Source organism: Pholcus phalangioides, unplaced genomic scaffold (genome assembly GCF_987345545.1).
Source record: "Pholcus phalangioides strain wild (caught in Gottingen) unplaced genomic scaffold, Ppha-v1.0 ptg000009l_1, whole genome shotgun sequence".
NCBI classification, from domain to species: domain Eukaryota; kingdom Metazoa; phylum Arthropoda; class Arachnida; order Araneae; family Pholcidae; genus Pholcus; species Pholcus phalangioides.
In genome coordinates, this window is record NW_028301602.1 from 34,545,741 (window position 1) to 34,568,315 (window position 22,575).

Sequence of the window (22,575 nt, forward strand, 5' to 3'; positions counted from 1 at the left end):
CTTCATTTTGTGTTGGTATGAGCTGAAATACACACGAGATGTTCTACGGAAATGCCCGTAATGAATGGAATTTCGATGGTTAATTGATTTAAGTGACAGTGTAAATTGAGTGACACGTAATTGAATGACATGTAATTGAATGTGACAGTATAATTATAATAATCATATATTTGAGTAAGATGTCAAAAACGGTCAGCAAAAAAAAAAATAAAATAAATAAATCTATGATGATATCGCACGCTTGTTTATCCATGGTTGAGGGAAAAAAGCTTTTTACATGAAATGCAGAAAAAAAAAAGGAAAATATTAAATTATTTCTGGCTTTCTTTCATGATATATCGATCTGTGCTTTCGGGCGAAAGTTCGTACACATACATATTCATTCGTACACACATTTTTCGCAATATTATATTTATAATAATTATAAGTCCAAGTGAAGCATCGAAAATAGGTAGAACGAAAAATAAAAACCAAAATCAACATTGGTGGTGGCGTCGCAGTCAGTTATTCATAATTAGAGAGAATAAATCAAGCTTTTTACATTGGTTGAAATGCGCAAAAAAAATGTGAATTCATAATTTTCTTCTTAACTTTGTGCGTGGTATCGATTTTGCCGGAATCGATCGTCACATTTTTTGGGTGAAAATTCACAAATATACGCAAAATTTCACTTCCATCTTTGGTCTTTTTTTTCCCGTGCTGAAATACTAAATAGTCGCGTTCGAATTCATTTACACTAAGGCATTCGCAAGAAAAACAAAAACAAAAAAACATATAAATGAATAAAAATTCTTTATGCGAATCATTATTCGTGTTTCATAGATACATACAGCTATCGATGTTTAATCGCTTGGGAAATGCTTTTTGTACGAGTTAATACTTTATTAAATACTTAAACGAGTTTTAAACTCGTCGGATAAAAATTTCATGATTTTTGCAATTTTCAGCATAAGAAAAGTCCCATATAGATGGGTCCGTTATAGTGAGGTTCTACTATACTTAATTTCTGCTATAGTAATTATCGATGGTAATTGCAAATAAGAAATTTTAATGCACTTAAAACTTCCTTTCGTGATGTATGGGCTTGAGATAAAATGAATGCTTGAAATGAAAGAGAAAAAAAAATTGATTTTCACGCTCCATGAAACTTAGGATAACTTTATAGTTGGTAGTAGTCTTTCTTCACTAACACAAATAACAAAACTTTTCTGATTTATGAATAAAAGTACCGTCAAAAAATCAGATTCTGTACATGAAAATACACGTCCGAAAAGAATCAGGAATCACATCCATAAAAGTTTACTAGTACTTCAGAAACAAATAGAGTAACCGGACCGAAATCCAGGATCCCTGTGAAGTTGATGTCCGACTAATATGTCAGTGCCGTTGCGCTTTCGAAAGAGAAGAGAACGGAAACTAACACTAGTTTTCAAGTTTAAATTTTCAACAAAACTGCGCGGGGAGAGTCATTTAGCAGTAAGTACAGAGAAACTGTCAAAGCAGTGATGAGAAGAAGGGGAAAAAAATCGAATGCGTCGTGGCGAAGCACTTTGACAAGTAAGTTTCCTGCAGCAGAAGCAGCCAAAGATGCAGTCAATTAAAATTAATTGGCACGACGTTCTTTGTTGACAGCCGGCAAAAGGAGTTCTTTGAATAGTCGACTATAATTAGGTGGAACGTTCGCAAATGGTTTCCCGATACCGCTTGACACTTTGTTTGCTGGAGGTGAAAACTAATTTTCGCTCTTTTGGTTCGGCGATCGCTACGATGAGGAGACTCGTGAAATCGGAAGTTTTAATGTACCGAACTGTTTCTCTCTCTCTCTCTCACCTGATGAAGGAGAGGAATTTCTCACTGATGTTCAACCAGGCACTAAGAAAATTTGCATTACTCAACTACGAGCACAAGCAATAAATGAACTTGTGAATCGATTGCTTTACGAAGCAATTTCCATGTCAGAAAATGTGGGAATAAGAAAAAAAAAAAGAAACACTACATATAGAGGACGAAAACGACTTAATTACACGCTCTGCGATTGATAAACGCGAAGCGCTAAAGTGCCCTGCTTTATTCGAGCTGAAGAGTAGCTACCGCAGGAAAAACCCTCAAACACTCCTGTAAAAACTCTTCTAATAAAAAACATGTCGAAAGCTCAATTAAAATGTGGCCGCATAAAAGGTTGAGATGTTAAGGAACAAAAATTTAAAAGAATTTCTGCGCGTGGATTTTATTTAATGAGAATTTACTTCTCAGTGACTACAACATGAAAACATTTCTTAATAATGTGTCATTCCCGTATCCTAAAGCACTAACTATTCGAAACTGGTTATAACATACGTGAAGCGCACTTTGCCCATATTTCTACGATTAAATTAATCCCAAATTTTTTTTGTATGATCTTCTCCATTAAATTGCACAAAATTTTCAATGTCTTTTAGTTTTTTACTAACGAGATTTCGATTAATAACTGGTAATTACCCTAAAGGTCAGAATAAGGACCAAAAGGTCAAGGTAATTTAAACCAATATTAGGTTAGTATGCTCAGTTGTCATGTTAATTATTGAAGGATTTGTGCTTTGTTTTTTTTCCCTTAGGCAATGATTTTACTTATTTAAAATTAAATAAGTAGGAATAAAATTTCTGTAAATGCGCATATGCATTTGCATATTTTTGTCTTTTTTAGCATTTACGCATAAAATTGAAGAATTTTCAGAATAAGTTCATATTTTGTTTTAAGGTTTATTTAAGGTCACTCAATTTTTTTTTAAATAATTTTTCAAATAAATATTGTTCATAATATTTTCATAACATCGGTTTTTTTCTCCGCATGTGCAATTTGGTGAATTTATACATATTTATAAAGTATTTTACGAATATTAACGGTTTTGTTGTAAGACTATTTATAGAGATATGTCAAAGTTGTTATTTTTTAGAAATAGTTTCGAAATTCTTTTGTTACTGGTATTTTCGTTATTGAGCAGCTACAACAAACTAAAAATTATAAAATCCGTGAATAAAAAATATGTAGAAGTTATTTTCATATGCGGTATATATAAGTACAGTATATGATGGGAAATATTTTTGTAAATGAATATTATATAATATATACGTATGCAATAAGAAATAGAAAAGATGCTTTTTAAAACACATTCTACTTTTCACATTTTTTTTTTGCTTGGTGACTTTTTAATGCATATTTTCTCAGTTATTGTACATATTTCGAAATTTTCGACTTTTTCAAGATTTCTAGTCCATATTCTAGGGTGTGTAATGCATATTTTTGGATATTCAGTGCACATTTTGTATTTTAAGTGCACATTTTGTATTTTAAGTGCACATTTTGTATTTTAAGTGCATATTTTTGCTTTTTTAAGTGCACATTTTGTATTTTAAGTGCATATTTTTGCTTTTTTAAGTGCTCATTTGCATATTTTTAGAGCATATTTCGTCACTTTTTATTGCAAATAATCCGAGCTCTAGTAATGAACCTCATCTCACATTCAAAAAATATGGTAATAATTTTTTAATTAAGTAACGAATAAATATGTCAGCGCTGCAAAAAAAAAAAAGCGCCAAAAATTAAAAATTAAACTCGAGTGCTTGGGGATTTAGCTTCATCATAATTAATGTTCGTTAAAATCCACAATAAACGAAGTAGCCCCGTTACATCGAACTTCGTTATAACGCACATTCATATATTACCTCTCTCAATGGAACCGCTGTTATGAATCTTATATATTTAGTATTAAACTTTAATAAAGGCGTTGGTTATACTGTTTTTTTTTTTTTTTTCTCAATATATCGCAGTTTTTGTTTGTCTCCCGACATACGCGATATAACGAGAGATTGCTGCTGTATTTGTTTGAAAATGCTTGAAAAATGCTCGAAATATATTTTGAATAGTTAAAATTCTATTTACCGAGAAACTCCTCTAACACGGCCGCTCCGCGTTCGGCAAAAAAAATAGCCGTCTGTGGAGGTGACGACCGAATAGAGGCTGTATGAAAGGAAAAACACATTTCAGAGAGAGGAGAGAGGGCTCAGAATACCTGTTTAAAATAACTGTTCTCAATGTCACAAAAAACCGTATGCTCGATCTATTTACAATCCCTAAACAAAGATACTCATACAGTGAAATTTCGCTGCAACGATACTCGATATAACGATATATTCGTTATACTCGATCTACATCGATATTTTTTCAAATCTTGTTTGGAATAACCTATAGTCTGTAATGTTAAACTTCTCTCGATGCTATACTCCTTTACTGTGATAAAGCCCTTTACAAAAATATTTTTAGGATGATTTTGAAAGCTCTGCAGTTCATTATTTTTATTTTTTTTGTCGAAATATCCTTAACTATATAGTTGAACTCATCTCACATGTTTCAGTTCTTTCGAGGACGTCTAATAATATCGGACATGGACATCCCCCCGAAAGTGTTCGGTATCACTACTTTTTGTATCATATAATAGAGTGTATTGCGATAAACCCCCTTTACAGGGACAATACACATATAACTAAATTTATTTTATTAGCTAATCAATATAAATATTTTAGATACCCAAAAGCGCATTTTTTCATGACACCAAGAATGTTGATATAGAAAAGCTACCAACAGCAGAATAAATTATGATGGCACGTGATAATAATGTTGCCTCTCGATACAGCGATATTCCTTCTACAACAATATTTGTCCTTGGTCCGGTATCATTATGTCTCTCGAGGTTTCACTTTACTTTTTGCAGCAATTATACTAAATGATCTCCGATCAATTCCTTAATCTGTATTATCATGGATGTCAACTTTCCTCACAGCAAGTACTGTACATGATCGTTCTTCACATTTCTTTTTCTTTCTCACGATTGTCATGCTGAATCTCTGCGTACTAAGACGTGAAGAAAGTATCCCCTAAAGCCAGAACTTCCACATCCTTCACCTATTCAGTAAAGACTATAGGTTATTGTCTGGTATACGCTGCACTCTGGGAACAATTTTTTAAACTGTCATATCAGTTAGCAGCAATCATAAAACATTAGCCTTTGTCATAATACGTGTTTACAAATGTTTCCAACCTGGTAGTGTTGTCACACATGAACAAAGATTCCCATTGATCCGAAAATGTATTTATGCTGATGTATAAAGGTTATAAGGATATAAAAAGAGAACTACCAGCTCTGAATGCATTGAAATACAAATACAACGCCACAACAGGCAAATTGCCCAACGAGGTGGCTGACTTGAGAACATCATGGATCCCCGAGCCATTTTTTGGAGGCCCTACCTACTACTGCTACACCACACATGCCTATAAAGGAGTGGTCACGAAATATGGGGGTGATCTTTAATTATGCCTACGGAACCTATTGTCCGTTCCGAGAAAAACTGGCTGCGAAGGGAAATTGGACGGAGAATAGAGGTGGCCGCTTATATGAAAGTTTCATTGTAATTGGTTGATATCTTCATATTAAACGAGGATGCAGTGTTGATAGTCCACTTTTTCTGAAATACATATATATATATATATATATATATTATATATATATATATATATATATACATATATATATATTTTTTTTCCTAAATTAAAAACTGACGTGGAACCTGCATTTTGTAGGTACCACACATTAAAAAAAACCGATGTCTTCAAAAACGTGAGCATCGTAGCGGATAGGCAGAGACAAATGGTATTCCAACCATAGAATGCTGCTTTTCAATCATGCCCATCGCGTATTCAATAGAAATAATTAAAATTATATATTTTTTTAACTTACGCATGCTTATCGAATTATTACGCATGCGATTGAAAATTAATGAAAAGGAAAAAGTGGAGAAAAACATTAATGCAAAAGGAAGGATTATTTTGGTTATCAAGCAATCTTTTATTATTTCATTTATTTCTACGCATGCATTTCCTCAAAATTTATGATAAAACCAATTTTATTACTCTTCTTCTACAAAAAATCGTGTTTCATAGTTCATTTGGACAAAGGCATTGAAAAAAAGACAAAAAAATCCGTATTGAATCTCACAAGGTTTTGTCAATTCTTACTACAGCGTACTCTTTACAAATTGAGCATCTCCATGTTTAATTCCCTCTCTAGAATCATTACACGAGAATCCTTAGGAAGATGTCTTCTACCTAAACCTATTTTCCAGTGAATGTACCGGATCTATAGGAAAGTGTTTAGAAAAGCGCTAGATGCATTTTTAATTTGATTACAGCAACAGTTAATTCGGATTTAAAATCAGTTTCTGTGGTCGTTAAAATTTCATTAACAACCGCGAAATATCCTAAACGGCAAGCGTGAATCTCTCGATACTTGGTTCAGAAATAATACGCGGAGCTCTCGTACGCTGCAGTTATTAATCTTCTTGTCGGAAACTCCGTTGTGTCACTAAGTTACGAATCAAAAAATATTCATTTCTCCTAGACCACATCTCCGAGAGAGAAGATATTTTCAACAACAGGTGCTTGAATAATATTACACATTCTTGTCGTCTATTCTTCTATTTTTTTTTTCTGCATGTGGAGAGTAAATTACTCGACGCTTCCACGGAAACGTCTTACACTTATCCATCCAAGTATTTTTCCTGTACCACCGCACGACCCGGCGACATCCCGCTGAACTGAACTCTGCTCTCATGAATGACATTTTCAACATTACATGAGAACCCCTTGAAAGATGTCTCCTTACTTAACCTTATCCTAGGCAGTATCCTGGAGCTGGAAAAGCAGTTTAGCAAAGCATTAGACGCATTTTTAATTTGCTTTGATTAAAGCAGCATGAATGAATGTGAATGGAAAAACTCTGCCGCCATACTTATCCCGTTGTCGAGATCTCTAGCAGCCCAGCCTCGTGGCATAATCTGAAACATTTTACTATTGAGTCAGGAAAGATAAGAAAATGATTACAGCAGCAGTTAATTTTGATTTAAAATCAGTTTCTATTTCCGTTAAAATTTCATTAACAACCGCAAACAAATCCAAACGACAAACGTGAATTTCGATTCCTGGCTCAGAAATAATACGTGAATCCCCCGTAAGCTGCAGTTATTAATATTCTTGTCGAAAATTCCGTTGTCCCTCAGTTACGAAGCAAAGGGTATTCACTTCTCCTAGACCACATCTCCGAGAGACACGATCTATCCGACAACAGGTGCGTTAGAAATATTCTACACATTCCTCTCTCTTTTCCTCTATTATTTTTTTTTCTTCGTGGAGAGGAAATTACTCGATGCTCCCACGGAAACATCCTATATCCATCCATCCCCGTATTCTCGTGTACCACCGACAAAACCCGGCGACATCCCACTGAATGGAACTCCGTTCTCATGAACGACATTTTCGTACTGAAGGGAAAACTCTCGGAGAGTTTTGGTCACATGCCCGCCTCTCGGGCATCCCACGTCCTGCCTCACGATCAGAATGTTCCCAAAACTCGAGCCACACACACACACAACACACTCACTAACTCACATACGAACCAGACGTCGTTGTTCGGCGCGTGCCCGTCGTGCGCCACCAACCTCTCTCAGCCACGTCTTTTCCCAACAAAATTCCATCTCGCTAGTTGTAGGGACTTCAGTTTCGTCTTAGCTACCGAAGGGAACGGACGCACACGGACGCACGAAGAACTCTCTCTCATAAAACTCTCTCCAACTATCTCTAACTCGCTTTCACAAAAATCCATACCCGGCGCGTGGTGGTGGTACACGTGAAAGTTTCGAGAAAAAAAATATATTTTACGATTTTAAAATCCGTCAAAACATTTAAAAAAAATTTACTGTGGGAATTATTTAAATACGTCACAGGAATGTCTTTGGAAAAAAGGAAAAATGACAGAAATTTATTTTACTCTTCTCGTAAGATTGGAAAAACTGTGTCATATTAACAGAATTTCGGAATGAAACAGGTTTTTTTTTCCATGGATATAAGCTTATATGGATATAAATGACATCAGTTGTTGTTTATAGACCTCAACAAAATATTGTGATTTAAATCGTGTCATAAATGATAACTATGCTGTAATAAACAAAGTGCTGTCGTTATACATAGCTCTTACTTCAAACTGTCTTCATATAGTGACTTCTCTATAACTTTACGGATTCATTATGATGTTTTCGTCTGAAAGGAATATTTTGTTCTCTATTTTCATCGCTGTTGTTTTTCTCGTGAATCATGGTAAGATCTATATGATTTTCGTTCGATTCATTATCTTTAATAATAAATTTTACCTAAGGAATGACAGTAAAACAGAAAGACAATTTTATTCACAGTAGTGTCTATAGATTGGACACGTTTATATTGTTTATGATGATCGAGAAGATAACCAAATAGGGATTACAATTGATGGGAATTTCATATGGGAATATAAATGGATAAACGCATTTTTTTAGCGGAAATAATTGTCTCCTTTGTATTGTGCTTTCCGATAAGCACTCATTCAATGCCCATTAGATCTATCACAAAAGGTTATAATTCCATAATCATAAAAAGTTGCATAGATACACATACTTTACATGAGTTAATTCTAGTTTCTGTTTTACCGACCCGTTAGCAACATTTTGTGAGCTTCCCCAACCCCGGAATCTACGTAACAATTTTTGATACCTAGTAAGATATTTTTTCAATATTTTTGTCAATAGCATCTTGTTTACTAATTTTCTATCATAATTTTAACGGTTGTTAAATTTTTCTCGCAAAAAAAAGTTTAGTCCGAGTAATATCACACTTGATCAGAATTCGTGAAAACATTTTTTTTAATATAATATAAATCCGATTAAATTCAAATTGAATTTACTTCCGCACGAGGAAATTAATAAGTTATAATTATACTATACAGGTGACAATAATATAATTTATTATACGTGAAAATCCGAAATGACAGAAATAACATTAATAAACTGAGCACATGGGTAGACACGTATTGTTAAATCACGAAGAAAATGGCAAATTATTATCCTCAGATTAATTGACCTATTAACCTTTCCTAATTTTGAGAAAAAACAAATACATATACATTTTTCAGTAGCTTCTTTATATTATAATATTAATTTTATAGCATTACATTGTTTTCAAGTGCTAAAAATAGAGTATCAATTGATCCACGAATATGTGAAGAACAAAATAATTTGATTGCATCGTATTTTCAGTATTTCACTATATCATGTAGCGCTGAATTAGCATAATTGCACAATGCTTCATTAGATATAGGATTAATTTCCAATATCTATCATGTTACCATATTTGGAATCAAATAATGTGAATAACCTTCAAAAAAAATAGATATATATTTTAGTAACCCCGTATGGCGAATCACATTCGCCGGGTCGGGGTAAGTAAGTCATATATTTTATTAACAATACAATATATGTGTAGATGTGTGAATATATCTGTACAATTTACATTTACGTTAGAATTGTTTGATGTAAACTGAGTCAGACTAATGTATGTAAGTGTAATATGTTTCCCCTTATCTGAAATGGATGTCCGACAATAGTGTCACGAAATGCTGCCGACCCACCAGTTGATCTCCGTCTAAACTAATCAACTGCACCGCTCTATTTACGTTATCTCATTCAATGATAATTGTATTTCACTCTGTTGGATCCCTCTCTCTCTCTCTCTCTCTTTCACTCATGGTCAAGTAAATTGAAAATACACGAAGCAGCCAAATGAATTGTATGCGTTACTCCATTTACTTCTCGTGTTTGGTAGCACTTTTGCTTGCAAAAATGCGTGAGGCAATTAAGTTTCCGTTATTCCATTTAAAATAACGAATTTAGGACGTTACTTGCTGTAAAAATCTGAGTCTAAAGACGACGTACATAGGTATTTTAATTACTACATCACAAAAAAGTATTATTTCAATTTTAAAATAATGGAAAGTTATTAAAAATGATATTTTTGAACGCGTTTAAAACACTTTATTTAATATGTGTTTTATAATTTTATTGCAAAACGTCAGCATTATAAATAGATTTAACTAGTAAATTTGCGTAAAGTTCAAATAATAGTATATTGACGGTGATAAATTTTACTTCATGCAGCAAATATAGTGATATAACAAACAATACTTTTCCGTAGCAATAAAAATGATTTTCGTTTTTTGAAGCGGTGTTTAAAGCAATAATGATTTTGATTTTTAAGTAATGTCTTACCATTAAAATGCGTATCTCTAAATGTGAGGTTATTTAATGGTTTAATTAAAATGGTTATTCAAACGATCATTTCTGCAGCCAGTTTGAAAATAAAAATTCGGAATTCACACAATAAGACGAGGTCATATTCTTTCCATTTTATGTTTTGAATTTCTTGGTAGATATCCCAATCGACGACAACTCTTTGTTTGTTGCAGAACAACCGTAGCTGTGATTTCGTTAAAGTGTTAAAATGTTTTGTGTTTGCATTTTAATTTGTTTTATCGTTTCAAAATTTGCCATTCGAATTATTTTTCCTTTACTATAGTTTGAGTCACACAAACAAAGAACACAGTTGTATACTTGAAAAGTGAAATTTGTCCATTACATTTGTTTTAAGTGCAATTTTCGAGGCTTTGCAAGTCTTCAATAAGCCCTTGTATAGTACGCGAGGTGCAGTACAATTCGAAATATATTTTTTCACAATGACTGTAGTTCCGGTTTTCAATTCGTATCAAAAAATTATTGGCTCGAAAAAAAGTTATCATTAAGGAATATGTAAGTGTGACATCAATGAGACAACTATGATTTTAAAGCAATAATGATTTCAATGTTACTATAAATTTTCTCTATTGTCTACTAATAATAAATACATTAAAACCGAATAAATCTATGAATACATAAATAACAACGATAATTTATTTCAGTTTTTGTAGAAATATGATTGATGTCGAGTGTTCTAAGCAGCAAAAATTTAGCAATCAAATTGCACAAGAATCAATTAGCACAAGAATAGTTTTTTCAAGAAAAATGGAGTATAATCCATTAAAAAAAGATAAATTTAATCTTTCTTCTATCGGGGAATGAATTATCTAATAATATCCCAGATATTCAAAAGGTCATTATTTGTTACTGAGAACTGAAATTCACCTCAAGCAACGTTATGAAGTGTTTCTGAGCGTTCCGGAAACGCAAAGCAACATTAGAGGTGAACTAAAACCTCTTATATCTAGAAAAGCCAAAATAACTTTCGTCTGTGTATATTCAAACTTATTTGCGAACTCATATGGTTTACGCGATGTCAGTGGCGAAAATAATAGTGTAAACAATTTACGAGAACTTCTATTATGGTTTTTATAAAATTTTTAAGTACAGAATAAACAAATTCCTACAGTGTATTATAACGATTTTACAAAACCTATTTCATTTATACGGATATAGTCAGACCCAGAATTCGTTCAGCCCGATTTCATTTTGATTGTAGAAGGTCTTACTACATACATTTTCTTCTATAGTGAATCGGTTCTCATGAAACGCCATGTACATTCCTAAGAATTCATTTCTTATATGGCACAAAAATCTATTCCTCCGAGAAATCTCTTTCCATAATATTAAATAATTCAGTTCTCTAGAGAATCCAAGCGTAGCATTCTGTTTTCTGTCATAGAGATAAACATTCCCTGTCGTGTCGTAAACAAATTTACCAAAACAATGCACTTACTTTATATTGTTTCAAAAAGTGACCTTGAAAATGGTATACGGAGTGGAATTTTTTGTGCACGGATTTGATGGTATTTTATCAACTTCATATACTGATAACCTTTTACTTATATAATTTATGCTGAAAATTTGAGATTACTTGTAAAATTAGGGAATAAATTTCAACTTAATTTAATATGTGATCCGTGTATATGCGTACATATTTACATTTACTCTTGAAAAAGCAAAAAGAAAAGTGATAAAGGAGAGATGCTAAAAGATCTTAAAGCAAATAAGTTTTTTTCCTTTACTCTTCTAGACAATTTTTGAGAATACACTTTAAGATGAGCTTCACGCATTATGCATCTTCATTCTACAACACGAACAAGAAAAATATGAATATTCGAACATTTTTTTTTAACTCTCAGTAAAAGGATTAAACGGCTCAAGTAGAAAATACGAGTTTTTTTTTATAGTTTACTTTCTCAAATTTTCTCGTGGCTCTTGAAATATGACACTGAGAGAAAAGTCTCTACGTTTTAGCTTACTATCACCTCTAACGAAGACGTTGTTATTTAGTTATTATTTATACATATTCAGAAGTTTGGATCATAAAAACATTCGGACCATTTTATTCTTTTATATTGTGTGTGTTCAACCGTAATTCAGAGAAAACGACTCTCTAAGAAAACAAATACCTCGTTAATCTACTTGAGGATTCGAGTATTTCGAGGGAAAAAAAAAGTGGAAAGAGCTTTAAATAAAGACGTAAGAGGAGTTTTTTTCTTAATTTCGCCTTCAGAGGAAAATTAAACAAATGTGAGTGGTTTGTTTTGCGGATTATCTTCGACGATGTGTTCGCTGACGATCACATTTACGAACGCAATAACGAATATCCTTTTGGGGAAAAAAAGTATATTATTGTAATATACGATGTTAAATGTTCACCGTTACCAATTTTTAAAATATTAGTTTCGATTTTTTAAAATATTTGTTCAGAGATAAATCTTTATAAAAATGAAATTCGGTCTTATATTTTCTTGTCTTTTGGGCAATGTTCCTTCCAAGTCGTCGTTTACAATACCCTTTACAAATCTATCAAAGATATCGATTGGTTCTATTTGAGGTACAATTATTCAAAACCCTCTGCAGAAGAAATGAGGGTGCAAAACAGTATCGAACTTGGTCATCGTCCATTTCGGACTATAGGAAAACTGTGTGTTAGAATAAAATAAGCTTAGGAAATGACCTGTAAATACTGTAAGACCAGACATGGCCCGGCTCTGCCCCATGTCACCGTAGTGAGATAGGTAAGTTTTACCCTACTGCTGAGTAATTCGTTGCCCTTGCGTGTAGGGTAGGGCTTTAGCTTGACATTGACGTTATGCAGTACTAAGCCCTATAGCTTGAAGGATATAGATTTGTATGTATGCCATGAAACTCCACGGCGGATATTAAGAGAGTGGCACCTCTCTCGAATCTAACGTCATTGGCACTCGACTCGCGGATTTACCCCGTTTCACCCTGTCAAGTATTCGTGCTGGGCAGGACTGTAGCGTCAGATTTACTAAATTATCATGTATACCCTTCGAGGTGGGTCAGGGGTGCATCAATGAGATAATGCTCTTCTCGTCTTCTTAAAAACTTTTATTTCAGCAATAACAGTCCTAGATATTTTGTAAAGTTGATTTCTCTCAATGGAAAATTTTATATCATACTTCGCACGTGCTAAAAATTGGAAAAGAATGCTTACTTCATAAAGCAAATGAAATGTTACAGGGGATTATGTTTTGATTTCTTCCATGCCAGTTAAAGCGTTAACATCTTTCTACGCTCGAAGTGTTGCTGTGGTCGCCTCGGACGCGTTTTACAGATGCAACTGTTCAATCATAACGAACAACACAAAAACGTTTATAGATTACAGTAAGAAAATTCGCATTTATAGTAGTTTCACGAGTACTGCTTTACAGCAATTTTTCATCAATCATTTTGTTTCTGATCATTTTTCACTGCTCCATATTTGCTCACTTTTGAAACTATAAATTTTGTTTTCGATAAAATAATTTTAATATGGTTTGAAATGCCTGTTACCAAAGTTTGATTCTGTTTCGCTTATTTATAACCTTTTTCATAGGGCTCTGTATAGTGCTACATTAGATTCGGTTAGACGGTTAAAAAAATCACTTCAAAATGATACACGTTCATTCAATCATTGGGTCTTTGAAATGCCTTATATTGGCTTCAGACTAAAACACCATTAATTTTCGGCAGTGTGATCAAATCAAAACCCATCATTACATGAAACATAGTCTTGGTTACGTTGAAATATCTGAAATTATATTATCTTGACTGGTAGTTTCGATGACAAGTTATTCTAAGATAGAAGTCATCGATGTCGAATCTAATGCTGAATCATTATTTAGAAATATGCATAAGTATTTAGAAGATCTCACCAAGATAGAGAGAAATTAGGCAGAACCAGTCGGGTGTATCATGAAGAGAATATTTCCACTTCACTGATCGAAAACTTGACCAGAAGTTCATAAGACCGCCGAAAACTTCCATTAAATTGATTCCCTAAATGATCGAGACTGAATTTATGTACGTATATATATGTATAAATTTCAAGTCTTCAATTAATCAAACCGTTTCGGATGATCGAGTGGAATTTGTGTACTTTGAAGATTTGTTTATGTTTAGTTTATGTTTCTACCATGAACTTTTCTGTGATCACTCTTTCGTCTAAATCAAGCGAATATAAGCCGGAGTCAGAAATATATTTTGGCCTCTTACGTAATTGACGCAATGTTGGCTACGTCAACGATGTGTTACGAAGATACCGTCACAAAAATGGAGAATATTTGGTGCATAAATCCAATGATTCAAGGTATCAACACTAAAATGAATCAATTGACTCGCACTCGCACACAAGCTAGTAAAAGAAAATAGCTCCAGAGACGGTTGCGTATTTTTTCGAAGAATGTTACGCAGTTTTGAGCTGCAAAATCTGAATCTTCTCGTTTGAACATTTCACTTATATTCAAGTGCAACACGATTGCTCAACTATGAATTCGACTTAGACAAAGAGCATTCAACCAATTTTCGAGTTACGATCATTATTTATGCCTAGTATCAGAAGAGCAATAAGATGGAAACTATATCGCGTATGCTCAAACTCTGATGAACCTAATTTGAATTCTTTAATATGATTGTTTAGTTGGCGTTTCGATAAATTAAATCTCATGAGCTTGATGCTATAGAATGAACCTCAATCTTGAAGATTGAATGCAAATCTAAAATTAAAGAAATTTTTGAATTTTGGAGAAAAAAAAATTAAAAATTCCAAAATTTTGAGAATTTGAATTTAAAAAGAAAAAAGTTTTTTTTAGTCCATAGTTCCACAAATCCTGAAGTTCATTTCATTTATACGTTTATATCATCTAAACTAGGGGTGGCCAACTTCTCTCTGCAACATAATGATCGGACGTAGTGTGTCACGGGCAGCACCAGGGGAAAAACTCCGTTATATAAGCCGCACCCAGTATGATTGCTTGCTATGGCAACAAACATTTTCACGCGCGCGAGATTTATTAACTAATTAACTAAACTTCACTTAGTTAAATATTAATTACAAAAATAATTGTCAATTAATTATTAAATAAACTACAGTCGGCCCCCCGTATTCGCGGTTTCCATATTCGCGGTTTTTTTCCTTTATTGGAATTTTTCTTTAAACTGATCAGCAATCGTCGTTCACGTGTTTTGTTTACAAAATTTGAGTTGCGCTTGTTTAGGATGGCTCATTCTTCTAGTGCTTCTGATAAAGGGTTCTGAAAGGGTAAATAAAAGTGAAAACCTGGCAAGAAAAATTTGATATATTGACTGCTTGGCGAAGTCAATACCTTCTGTGGTCCGCCATTACGGAATCAACGAATGTTCGGTGAGATATATCAAGAAAATGGAATCTGAAATTCGTTCAGCCGTAACTGTAGCTGCACCTGTGGCAGTCAAAACTTTGCAGCGCCTACGGGATCCATGCTGTTTTTTGTGGGTAAAAGACTGATACAAAAAGGTATTTCAATTGATTGTAATATTATAACAGAAAATGCGAAAAATTTTACTCTTCCATAAGGAAAGGACTGGGGAAACGTCTATTTCATCAGAATCTTATGCAAGTAAAGGTTGTTTCATAGGTTAAAAAAACGATTCGGATTGCGCAATGTAAAAAGCACTGGCGATGAAGCCTCTGCCGACGAGGAGGCAGCTAGAAAATTTCGAAAGACTTTGTAGAAAATTATTGAAGAGAAATGTTATGCACCTCACCAGGTGTTTAACGCTGACAAAACTACACTATTTTAGAAGAAAATGCTGCAAAGAAGTTAAGCAAGAGGAAGAAAGCGAGCTCCTGGTTTTAAGGCAAGTAAAGATAAACTTACTATGTTGTTTGCGTATGAGTACATAATAAAGCCCACCATCATTTTCAAATCTGCGAATCCGCTAGCGTTGAAGGGAAGGATAAGCCAAAGCTCCCAGTATTTCGGACGAACAATAAAAAGGCTTGGACTATGAAAACACTTTTCCTGGATTGGTTTAAACGGTTTTTCGCTCGGAAGTCAGGAGGTACCGTGAGAGTGAATACATGCTATTCTCAAAGTTCTTTTGATATTGGGTTGACCGAGGAGGAGTTAATGCAGTTGACTGATCCTGAAACTGAAGCAGTACCAGATGAAAAAGATAGAGATAAAGAAGTAGAAGACAAGTCAAGTTGACTACAAGTAACATAGCGGAAGGGATTCGTAAGCTGAAATCCTGAAATAGATTATTTTCATAACATAAATCCCTCTATACAAGGATGACGTCACTCTCCGCTACCATACAAAGGGTTTTCTTTTTTTGTTTTTTTTTTTAACCACTGGCTGTTGCGAAGATATATTTTGGAAAGAGAGAAAACGCAACTGACCCTGCGGGGAATCGAACCCACGTCCTTTCACTTTCCGGGTGAACCCCCTCACCCTCTAATAATAAAATAAATAAATCCCTCTATTTTACGTTCTTCACATGTAGAAAAATTAGTAGAGGAAGCCTTGTCAACATACTCGATGATATGAAGAAGACACGGCAAACATGAAAATCACAACGTTCTTTCAGAAAACATCGCCAACATTTCCTTCTACCTCTGCGTCACACTCGGTGCCGTCTTAACGCATGGGCTCACCCGGGCACGACCCGGGGGCCTCAAGAGAAGAGAAGCCTCACAAAAATAAGATCCGGTTAAAATTTTCTAAGACTTACCAGGTAGGGCCTCCGAAAAACCACTTGACCCGGGGGCCCATGATACTCTTAAGACGGCCATGGTCACCCTGCTCTTTCCCATGATATTCAATAAACGAGATATACAATAAAAAGCTTATGGTTTCTGTTATTCGCGGATTTCCGTATTCGCGGTCATTCCCGGAACGTAACCCCCGCGAATACGGGGGGCCGACTGTATACTTCACTGTCCCCACTGGTTGGATTTTATCAAGGGTTTTTGTGTCCACCGGTAGCTGGATTTATGATTTTCTCATGGTAGCAAACCGTTTCCCAAGCACTTCGCGACAGGAATGTTGTGTTTGTGTATCTTTTCCCGATTTTTCAAACGTGTGGTGAACTTAATCTTCTCCTGAGATTTTTCTCATTGAGATTATCTTAGTCCTCGGGGTTAATGTTTAACCAGAGTGGGGAATATTGCTTTATAAAACGCCTATAGTTTATCAAACAAAAAATAATGATAATTTGACATTTTGAAATTTTTGTTTTTCTGAATTTCAAGCAACCTTTTTCTAGTTTGTTCTTTTTCCTGCAAATTGCTTGACTAAATATTTTTACTAATAGATAGCGGTACATTAGCTTTGAATTTTTCTGGAAAAATTTTACTTAAAAGGAAAATATTTTGGGGAATTTTGTTCGCACGCGCGCGCGTGGAGATTACCATCATGACGTCCGATGACTGCGCAAGAATACCTGCTGCTGTTCTTCTCTACTGCTACTTCCATAACTCCTACAATAGGTTTTTGGAATCAATCGTGTCACCTGTGTGTTTAAAGAGGTTTTGTGTTTGTCTGTTAAAATACAGTGGATCCCACTTATTACATACCCACTTAAAACTTTTCCCGCTTATAACAACTTTTATTCGTGGTCTCGACTTTCACTAATACTAATAGTTTCCCGCTTATAACGTTTCTCAAGGTTTTTGAACAAAAAATCTTGTGAGATTCACTGTACGAATTGTTTTTGTAAAATCAGAATTTTTTTCTCACATTAACTACAATGCGCGCAAGACACCTAATTTTTTTAAGGGACAGAATTTTATGAGATGTTGCTTACTTCGAAATTCATACATGGGGGGGGGGATATATGATATTTCTCCCTCTTTCTCTCTCAGCAGTTCCCAAATACTTTCAGTCGTGGATCGCCCCCCGAGGAACTCTTGATGTCTGCCACGGAACCCCACGTTTTGTCGTGGACCACCGTAAATATTGGTGTCTGTCATGGATCCTCATTTATAACAGCAGAAACTACAACCATCTATCAGCGAGAATGTTCTCAAATGATAAAATATATTTTATCCAAGATGCGCGTCTACCACCGCGAAGGTTGCCGTCACTGTCCCAGATTCAAACCTGGGAGGAGGATATTTTTCCCTAACGAACTTGAGGAGACTACCAACAGATAGCTCCTTCATTTCCAACCCATCTCATTAATGGCAGTAAATTGCAATATATCGATATAGCCAGAGTTGGTGTTTGGTGAAGTAGCACTTTACGTTATAACAATGCAGTCTGTTGGCCTTCAAAAGAACTAAAACAATGTTTAATACTCCTATTGAGAGCTATCATCGCAAGAACAATTTTTGTCAAATCATAGCAATATTACTGCTGCAGTCTACCAACATTGTAGCTGTGCTTTTTGAGCGTAAATTAAATTAAAACATTTCTTTTTAAGTAATTTATTTATATATTTTAGAACTTAAAGCTTCAATTTATTTTATAATTCTACAGTTAGGCAGTGAACCCCAGCAGGTCCAGCCACTCCCCAGTTTGAAACACCTGAGATATATCAATAAGTTTATGATGAAATATAACAAAGATTTCTATTTATATGACGAATTTTCATACAAATAACATAAGAATACTTTTATTTAATTAATTCACAAAGTAATCAATGTATATGCTTTGCAGGAAAGAACTTAGTAATGTGAATGCGCACGGACCCCCCCCCCCCCCCCCCCGATGAGAAACTGTCGTGAGCTTTTTACGAGTCCCCGAAATTGAGCGACATGAAGAGGCAATCGTTGAGCCACAAACACTTCGAGGAATTCAAAACCACCTTTGGAACACTGTTATTCCGCATTTTTTAAAAAAAATTTTAAGTATATTTAATTCATGGAAAATTCAAAAATTTCGGAAATTTAAATTTTACCCATTCCTTCGTTCAACGAAAAAAATTGAACATAGTTATTAGTCATCAGGATTACTGTTAACAAGCATAGCTCTTTCAACCCAAAAAAATATTAATAGAGAAATTTTTATTAGAAAATCATTTTTATTCGATTTCTAACAAAAGACACAATTGCCAACATTTCCTGTTAAAATGATTAAAAAAAATAAATCAAGACCAGTTCAAATTTTATCACTCAGAAATTACAGGCCACGAAATATAAAACAAGTATAGTAGAAAAATGAATCCATGATAAAAGATGTGTTTCTATCATAAGAAACGAAAAATGCTCAATTAAGTTGCATTGATAAAATCTTGATTATTAATCTTATTTTGATTAAAAAGATGAACAGTCGTGTACACGAGGCAATGATAATTATTCATGCTTGCTAATTAATTGTCATTTGCTGTCTGGATGATGCATTGCTTAATTACGATCTCCTCCTGGAAAAAAATAAAATATATCTTAAAATCATTAGCGGAATAATCTACATGGAAGGTCAATGAGATTGTTCAATCTAGTATATATTATTTCATTGATTTCCGTATTTTGCGCGTTTAAAACTTTTTCCCATTACTTTAATATTTAGATTAATTTATTTTCCGTAAAAAGACGTAAAAAATAAATTAATACTTAATTATAAATGCAATTTTTTTTTTCAAGTATTGTGATTTGATTAAGGAAAGATATCTTTGAAACAACCGTTTTAGAGTTTTGAGAGAGGAAAAATTTATTTCTCTCATACACATTCGTACACAATTTTTTCATCAACGTGTTTTCGTCTATTAAAAGGGTATGTTATTTTCCTATAGATTTTGATTATGAGAACTGAAATGACGAATGATAATTCACTGGATGCTGTAGAATATTTCATTATTGTTTTAGAGAGTTTCCTATGAATCCTTATTTTTTTATCTTAGTTCTTCTGATGAGGAAACATTCTACAGCAGAGATCCGTAGCCAGCGGCTATTTGAAAAGCACTTGAAAAGTGAATCCTGTCGAGCCTACAATAAGTTTTCTATGTTCCAAATATAGTAAAATTTATACCAAAAGTGAGAATTTTCAGCAAAATCGTAGTTGGGGGAAACGGTTCAGCTGGAAGTATATCACACTGAAAAGTTAGACATGACATGTAATTTTGTTGGTTCAATATTTTGAGAGTTCTTTTCCTTTTGAAAACATTTGTGGCAAAAACACAATTCATTTAAGGATTGCAATATACAGATATATGATTGGTTTCAATTGTCAATAAAAAGTAGCATAAGCTGGGATTGCAACGGCTTAGTGTTAAAGCATTTGCTTACTACTCCAAATCATGACTGAAGCTTTATAAGTTCGAATACGTCCCACCTTGTTGGTAATACCAAAAAACTGTTTAAATATTTTAATTTTCACCGAAAAAAAATTAAGATCACCTGAAACGAAATACTGGATATCGCTTCCTGCTTTTCGGTGAGCATCGAGTTCCGCTATCTTGGATATTATTCATTACAACGTAGCATCATCTGAGCGAAGATAATCGAGAAGAATTATTTCACTTCTTATTCACTTCAAATAAGAAGCAGCTTATTTGGTACGGTACCAAACAGGTACTAGCAAAAAGATCTTTTGTAAAAATGATCCGATAAAACACAAATCACTTTAGGGCTGCTATAAAACTGTAGAACAGCCTTTCCCAAAGAGGGCGATGGAATGGTCCGGGGAACGATAGAAGACACGGGTATAACATGGGATTCTATGGGTTCGCTTGAGTTGGGGGCGATGAGGGAAAAATATTTCTGAAGAAGGGGGCGATGGAGCAAACTCTGCGGTAGATCATTGGTCAAAAACAAGACGAAGCAGAAGGTGGTATAACATCCGCTCACCACTCCAAAGTAATTAGTGAATCTTCGTAAATTTAAATTTCCGGAACTCCTTAAGTGCTGAACTCCTTAGAAGTAAACTCCTTAGTTCTTTCCTTTAAGCGGTTTTCTATACATGGATCCAATCAACAGGAACTTACGATATTTATTACAGCATGGGGAAATGTCTACCACGATAACATCAACGATTTCATTAACACTCACAATCGTATAAAATATAAACTAATAACGTTTTTTAAACACCTACATAAATCGTAATTTTTTACACTTTATATAAGATAAATCTTTTATTATAAAATGATAATCTTCAGATACATTTTTTTTTAATTGAACGCCAGAAATAAATAATTACCTGATTCAAATACAGTCCACGTCACTCAATGTGATCATATCGGGACTCGTGATTTCTGATAACAATAACCGAACAATAACCATATCCGAAATAGTTCCGTTTGTAAGGTACTGTGACCATACATAACGATGGTGAAACTGGACGTATAGTAAACTGGTATTAGCAAAACGGGACAATTGTTTTTCTTTCCCGCGCGTAGTTGGTTGCAAAATGTTAAAAACCATTCCGTTTTTATATTTAATTCTGTTCCATAAAACGGGACCTTTTTTGTCTTTGAGCTAAAATCCTGTATATATAATTTTTGTTATTCAGCCATTGTAAGAGGATAGAATGGAACTGTCTAATGTATATCACAAATTAAAATTTTTTTTTAATCCGCAATACGTTTCCTAGATCTCTTGAGAAAGTCTCTCGGAAAAATGAATTCGAATCTGGTCAACTGAAAGAAACTGATCAAGAACTAAAAGAAAGAGCTTTCTTATACGTCATACATCTGCCCTCACTTAAGGAACACAATTGCAATAGCAGCTCAACTCGCATACGGATCACAGTGAATAGTACGGCTTGATTACGTTATTAAGTACGAGAATATTGGTCAATAAGAGAGGCGAGTGAAATCACTTTCTAGCCTCCTACACAGTTCTGCACCCTGATAACGATAAGTTACAGAGAGAAAAAAAGTTAGTTAAACCTTAGTTCAGAATTTTCACAAAAAACTTTCGACGGAAAAAAATTGAAAACATTATCCGAATTCCCGATAACTATAAACTGAATTTTCCCATGTTATGATATTGGTCCGTCACGTTCTAGGCAAAAATGGTAACAATAGCCGAATGATAGCATTATCCGTGGTTCTAATAAGCAGCGCCGACTGTAGTGTAAATTACAATAAAAAAAAGTAGTTTATAAGAAATTCTGCAATTATTTTGTATTTTCTCGAGAGAAAAATTCAAGATCACCTCAAAAAAAAATTTCATGTCATTTGGTAAGCACCAACTTTATTCTTGGTAAGCACCAACTTCGGCAGCATTGGATATCAATCCATACAGCCTACCATCCAAACATCGGTGATTAACAAGCGATATTTCCCTTCATATTAATGCAAGTTATTATAACTATCACATGAAAGGTAATAAACTATTCAATTAAAATTAATTACCACTAGAGGCAATCCCTAATTAATCTATGAATATAATCAACTATTCTTTTAAAAATTAAGTTATTCCACTTGAATATATGATCAGGAACAGGTACTGAA

At 34.0% G+C, this 22,575-nt stretch overlaps 1 protein-coding gene across 1 annotated transcript in view; it reads left to right on the forward strand.

The window, feature by feature from the left end:
- Window positions 1-7,506: 7,506 nt before the first annotated feature.
- The window catches only part of LOC149082964 (cell adhesion molecule Dscam1-like), a 148,451-nt gene continuing 133,382 nt past the window's right edge, over window positions 7,507-22,575 (forward strand). The window contains exon 1 of the mRNA XM_089236011.1: window positions 7,507-8,185. Within this exon, the coding sequence (XP_089092137.1) occupies window positions 8,116-8,185 (70 nt within the window). The 5' untranslated portion in view covers window positions 7,507-8,115. The remainder of the gene's footprint in view (window positions 8,186-22,575) is intronic.